The sequence below is a fragment of the Silene latifolia genome, chromosome 4 (genome assembly GCF_048544455.1).
Source record: "Silene latifolia isolate original U9 population chromosome 4, ASM4854445v1, whole genome shotgun sequence".
NCBI classification, from domain to species: Eukaryota; Viridiplantae; Streptophyta; class Magnoliopsida; order Caryophyllales; family Caryophyllaceae; genus Silene; species Silene latifolia.
In genome coordinates, this window is record NC_133529.1 from 16,455,826 (window position 1) to 16,461,655 (window position 5,830).

Below are 5,830 nucleotides of genomic sequence, written 5' to 3' on the forward strand. Positions count from 1 at the left end.
TGATCATATTATTAAATTTAAATATAACTATTATATATAATTAGTAGCAATTGTCCGTATTCGGTATTCGGGATCTGGTTGGATGTCGAATTAATTGCAAAAAAGATGGTATAATTCTGAGTATGTTATTTGTCCCACATTGAAAAACAATGGGGGTTTGATGAATATATACTGCGTATAAATAGTAGAATTGTCCCACATCAGAAACATAATCCAAGTTTGGTGAATATATTACTTATAAATAGTAGAATTGTCCCACATCGAAAGATTAGTATAAGGTGGGGTGATTATATGATTATAAATAAGTGTTAACTCACGTATATATTAATCTTTTATTTTTTTTGAAAGAGACATTTTAATAATATGTAAACAAATCATTAGACATAGAATGTAAACATTAAACTCTTATAACATTTTTTTTTCATTATAAATAAGTTAATTACCCCGTTGCAACGCACGGGCACTCAAACTAGTACGTACTAAATTGGGGTTTTTTTTGTCAAAAACTACCTTATATTTATGGGTATTTGTAAAAAAACCACCTTAGTTTTCTTGTTTTAAACTACCTTAGTTTTCTCTTTACTTTGTCAAAAACTACCTAAGCTCAGGATATGACGAGATTTGATCGATTTAGCGACATTATCCTATCTCACACGACTCTGTTAACATCAAACAACAATGATCAACCGCATAAAAACCACAATTTAACTTCAATTGACCAAGATTTATGTTTTTCACATTTCAATAATAACTATGAGCATCTATTAAAATTAAGCGTAAGTAAATTCCTGACTTCCAAAAATCTGATCTAGGCATGATTTAAACATTAAAGAGTCGTGTGAGATAGTTTAAAGCCGAAAAACTAACCAAATTTGTCTATACTCTTAGCATAGCTAGTTATTCACTAAAAATAAAGAAAACAAAGGTAGTTGAAAACAAAAAAATTAATATAAGATAGTCTTTTTACAAATACCCTTAAATATAAGGTAACCTTTAACAAAAAAACTCATATTTTAATTTAAAACCGGAAACGGGCCAAAAGTTTGATAAGCACAAGGCCACAAGGGACATGGTTAAAGAAGGTATAGAAGGCTACTGTACAAAAACAGTGAGAAAGATACTTTGTTATTATTTGGTTATCTTGTCGGAGTAGTTGATAATGGGTTCTGACTTCTGACGAGTGACTCTTGCGACTATTTCATTTTTTTCGAAGCTTTATGGGAGATTAAAATATTTAGATATGTTTTCTAGACTGAAATTGTTTAAGCAAGATTTATACATGTAGGTTTTCATGGATGAAAATCGAGTCTCGATTTGCAGTGAATTAATGCTAGGAAAAAAAGTTTAATATTCAAACACGATCGTTGTAGATAAACAACTTTTCTTCATCGCTTAGATTCCATATTATACATTTCATTTGATGATAGTAATAAAAATCGTGTTAAATGATATAATGGACTCACACAAGATTAGCTACATAAAAAACAAGGAAAAAGACGTCTTAGAGAACTATTTTACTTTATTCCGTCATAGCACAACTAACACGACGACATAAAATGCTTTCTCCTAATTGCTAGAATAAGGAGTTGGGATGGCCGTAAGGGGATATCGCCTTGAGACTGTTGATCCGAAGTTTTCATCCATGAAAGAATCTCCTTGCAGTTCATCAGGCACCTTCCATTCGAACAAGCCAACAAGATTCGCCAATGCCAACTCAGCATTGGCGATACCAAATGACAACCCGGGGCAAGCTTTTCTGCCTGCTCCAAACGGGATATATTCAAAGTCATTTCCCTTCACGTCGATTGTACTGTTCAGAAACCTCTCTGGTCGAAACTCCTCTGGTTGGTCCCATAAGCTTGGGAGCCTTTGTATAGCCCACGCGTTGATGATAACCTCTGTCCCTGCGGCAATGTCATAGTTATAGACTTTGACATCTTGAGATGATTCTCGAGGTAGCAGAAGGGGAGCCGAAGGATGTAGCCTTAGTGCTTCTTTGATAACGGATTTTAGGTATGGCATGTTCTGTAGATCAGCCTCATCGATAAATGTTGTGTCTTTGACAAATCCCCTCACTTCATCTTGGAGTCGTTTCATGATTTCGGGATGCATAATTAGCTCTGACATTGTCCATTCTAATAGCGTGACGGTCGTCTCCACTCCTGCAACAAGTATGTCCTGTACGAATAATACACTAATTACGTCACAACTTGAACTATGATCGAGTTTCCGACCTTTAGTCCATAGGAACAATTTTTTTTCTTGGCAGCTGTAAATCACAAAAACTCCGGAGAGGTCTCTCAATAGCGTTATTGGGAGACCTCTCACATGATGGGGTGAGGGACCCACTGAATTTCTTTTTTTCCTATTATGTCTCCTGCTAAACTAGTACGAGACCTACTGGCTGTAAATAAAGTGTTTTTATACGACATCTGCTCGAAAGTCATTAGATGAGAATCCTGATGAATTTTACGACATCTAAACTTCTAGTCGAAACATTAATAGTGATTAAAATCATCCAGATTAGGTTGTGACAGTGTTTCATGACCGAGTTACAAAAATTTTGAAGGTTACTGCGGCCACATGTTGAGGCGGTATCAACAACATATATAGAACAAAATTCAAGATTAGACTGAGGCCACTGATGTCGAAATCATGGCGATTACCACGTCTTAAATCGACTAACAACGTAAAGGAGAAAAAGAAATTACCAGAAGAAGAGCTTTGACATTAACTCTCCCAAAGGATGGATACGTCTTGTGATAATCAAGCAAAATGTCTACCAAGTCGCGATCTTTGTCTCCTTCGAAGGCCTCATCGTCAGTCTGACTTTGTGAATTTAGTCGTCGATCAATATGCTCCTGAACTATCTTATCAAGAAAAACGTCAAATGCTTTCGCAATTGCAGTCGCTTTACGGAACACACCCCTCATATGATCGATCCAACTTAACCAAGGCACATAAGTTCCGACACTAAAGCTTCCAAGTACTCCTACAAAATCCGTCAACAGCTCCTTAAGATTTCCACACCCTTCCTCTGCTTCATACTTTCTTCCAAAGGCCGACCTCGACACAAGATCGTTTATCAAGGTGGTGAAGTAGTCTCTCAAATTCACTGACACACCAGGGTTCATCAATGTCGATTTCCTGATATTTTCGACCATTAGAGAGACTTCTTCTTCTCTGATTCTCCTTAAGGTTCGAACCTTCTTACTGCCTAGCATATGCATCATGCATAGATTCCTGACTTGCCTCCAATACTCTCCGTACTTGCCAAAAGCGAGTTCAATACAATCGTAGAAGAGAATCAAAGCGACCTGCGATATAGGCCGGTCTGTGAAGACAATGTCATGGGTTTTTAAAATTGCCGCAGCTGCCTTAGGAGACGATACGACAAGAGTAGGCTTGCTGCCTAAGTGAAGCAACATGAGGTCTCCATATTTATCCGATAACTTCCTCAATGATCGATGAGGAAGGGTACCGAGCTGGTGAAGGTTGCCTATAATGGGTAGTTTTCGCGGTGAGGGTAATCGATTCTTGGTGGATAGCCATGGGTAGAGTATGATTAGGAAGCTAAGGAAGGAAAGAAGAGCTATGGGATGGAATGCAAATTTTTGTAAGAGTTGGTCAAAAACAGTAGCCATTTTTCAAGTTTGCTTCACTTATATTGTTTTTTTTTCTTTTTTTTTTTTTTTTTCTTTTTTGGTACGATGCTTCACTTACATTGTCAAAAGCTTTTAAGAGACTGCTACATATATAGAAAGTTACAAATCTTTCTACTTTTGGGAAATACAAGTGTTTTTGGAACTTACTTCCTTTGTTCCTTATTTTTTGGGCAGGCAAAATCAATCCGACTCGAGTCATCTCATTAAAAATGGCTGATCTGAGATCCAAATTTGACCTGAATTATGTAAGCTGAAATCCGAATCACCTGGCTCAACCTGAGTTTTGTCGCCCCCATACCTAATCCGACTCGAAACCACTCGACCCAAAATGACTTAATCACAAATCAATCGAATTGACCAATAATGACTAATTCGAAAACACTTAATTAGACACATATCCTGATGTGGATTTACGTGAATCTATGCAACCAGCGTAGTCGGAGTAACCTACCACTTCAAGATTCTCAGTCCGTCTATACATAAGCATGTAATCCTTAGTATCTTGAAGGTATCTCAAGATCACCGGCGTTCAAAGTAGCAAGAAAACTTGCTATGGTACGAGAAGAAGTACGTCACTGGGCTCTAGACAAGCGGCTAGAGTGGCATAAAAAATGGGACAATTTTGATATCGAGCTGGAAAAGGGTATGAATGATGCAATTAATAATGGTGATGATACTTTGTATATAAGGACAAATGATAATGTTCGCGAATTCGCAAAGGCTGCTGCGGTTTTTTGGCGACAAAGGGCTAAATTAAAATGGATGATTGAAGGGGATACTTGTACGAAGTATTTCTTCAATTGGGTCAAAGGGCGAGCGGGTCGGAATTTTATTCTCGGGGTAAAGAATGATAATGATAGCTGGATTTATGAGCCGGATATTGTTGGGGATATGTTCTATGATTCGTTCTATAATTTATTTAATCCGGTAATTGAGGATGATGAGGCCTACAGGGGGCAGTTGATGGAGGACGTTTTATCGGGGGTGTGTAAGAAAGTTCATAGTGATGACTGTGATGGGTTAAGCCGGCCATTTACGGCTCAAGAAGTAAGAACTGCAGTGTTCCAAATGGGTGCGCTTAAATCACCAGGGCCGGATGGAATACCTGCAATCTTTTATCAAAAATGTTGGTTCAATATTAAAAAGGATGTCACAACGGCAGTTCTGTCAGTTCTTAATTCGGGGATGGTTCTCAAGGAACTTAATAGGACTTTCATTACTTTAATTTCTAAAAGTGATAACCCGGAGAAGGTGGGTGATTATCGTCCAATAAGTTTGTGTAATGTTTTCATGCGAATTGTCTCTAAGTGTATTACAAACAGAATGGCAAAGTTGATGGGTTATTTAGTTGGGGATTTCCAAAATGCATTTATTCCGGGAAGACAAATATCGGATAACATTCTGTTGGCTAATGAAGCTCTTCATAAAGTCAATTCACATAAGAAAGGAAAGTCAGGTAAGTTCGCTTTTAAGGCGGATATGAGTAAAGCCTATGATCGAGTAAGTTGGGATTTTTTGCGGGCTGTGCTTTATAAGTTTGGGGTGCCGGAAAGATTGATTTTATTAATCATGAATTGTGTAACAACAGTTTCGTACCAAGTTCTTTTCAATGGAGCGCCTTTGCAGATGTTTCGACCGAAATGTGGTTTAAGGTAGGGAGATCCGCTTTCCCCTTATCTTTTCGTGCTGTGCATGGAGGTCTTATCATGTAATGTGCTCAAAGCACAAGAGAGTGGCCTACTGAAAGGGATTACTTTGTGCCGAGGGGAGGAAGCTTTGTCACACTTGTTTTTCGCCAATGATGCGGTTTTCTTTTTAAATGATAGAAAAAATTCGACGAAACAACTGCGACTTATTCTGAAGAAATATTGCAAGGTGTCTGGCCAAGTGATGGATGAAGATAAATCGGGGATTCTTTTTAGTCCTAGTACTACACTTGCTCAGGCACGTTGTGGGATGAGGAATCTCCGAGTGAAAGGAAATAAAAGTTTAGGAAAGTATCTTGGTTTACCAACGGACTTGCATGGGTCGAAGAGGGAACTTTTCAAAGGACTTATTGACATGGTTATGAGGCGTATCTCCTCATGGAATGGGATTTTTTTGACTGCAGCGGGAAGGTTAACTTTAATTTCATCTGTCCTATCAAATATCTCTATTTACTTTCT

General features: G+C 37.9%; 1 protein-coding gene across 1 annotated transcript; it reads right to left on the reverse strand.

Moving 5' to 3' along the window:
* Window positions 1-1,559: 1,559 nt before the first annotated feature.
* LOC141651140 (cytochrome P450 736A117-like) lies at window positions 1,560-3,644 on the reverse strand. The gene is made up of 2 exons (XM_074458862.1): window positions 2,712-3,644; window positions 1,560-2,178 (listed from the first exon to the last, which is right to left on the reverse strand). The coding sequence occupies exons 1-2, from the start codon at window positions 3,642-3,644 to the stop codon at window positions 1,567-1,569; spliced, it is 1,545 nt and encodes a 514-aa protein (XP_074314963.1). The 3' UTR covers window positions 1,560-1,566.
* Window positions 3,645-5,830: the final 2,186 nt, after the last annotated feature.

Excerpts from the sequence above, each read along its gene's own strand:
- LOC141651140 (XM_074458862.1), bottom strand. The coding sequence starts at position 3,644 with ATGGCTACTGTTTTTGACCAACTCTTACAAAAATTTGCATTCCATCCC. Across the intron at positions 2,179-2,711 it reads ATGTCAAAGCTCTTCTTCTG|GACATACTTGTTGCAGGAGT; the intron begins GTAATTTCTTTT and ends TTATTCGTACAG.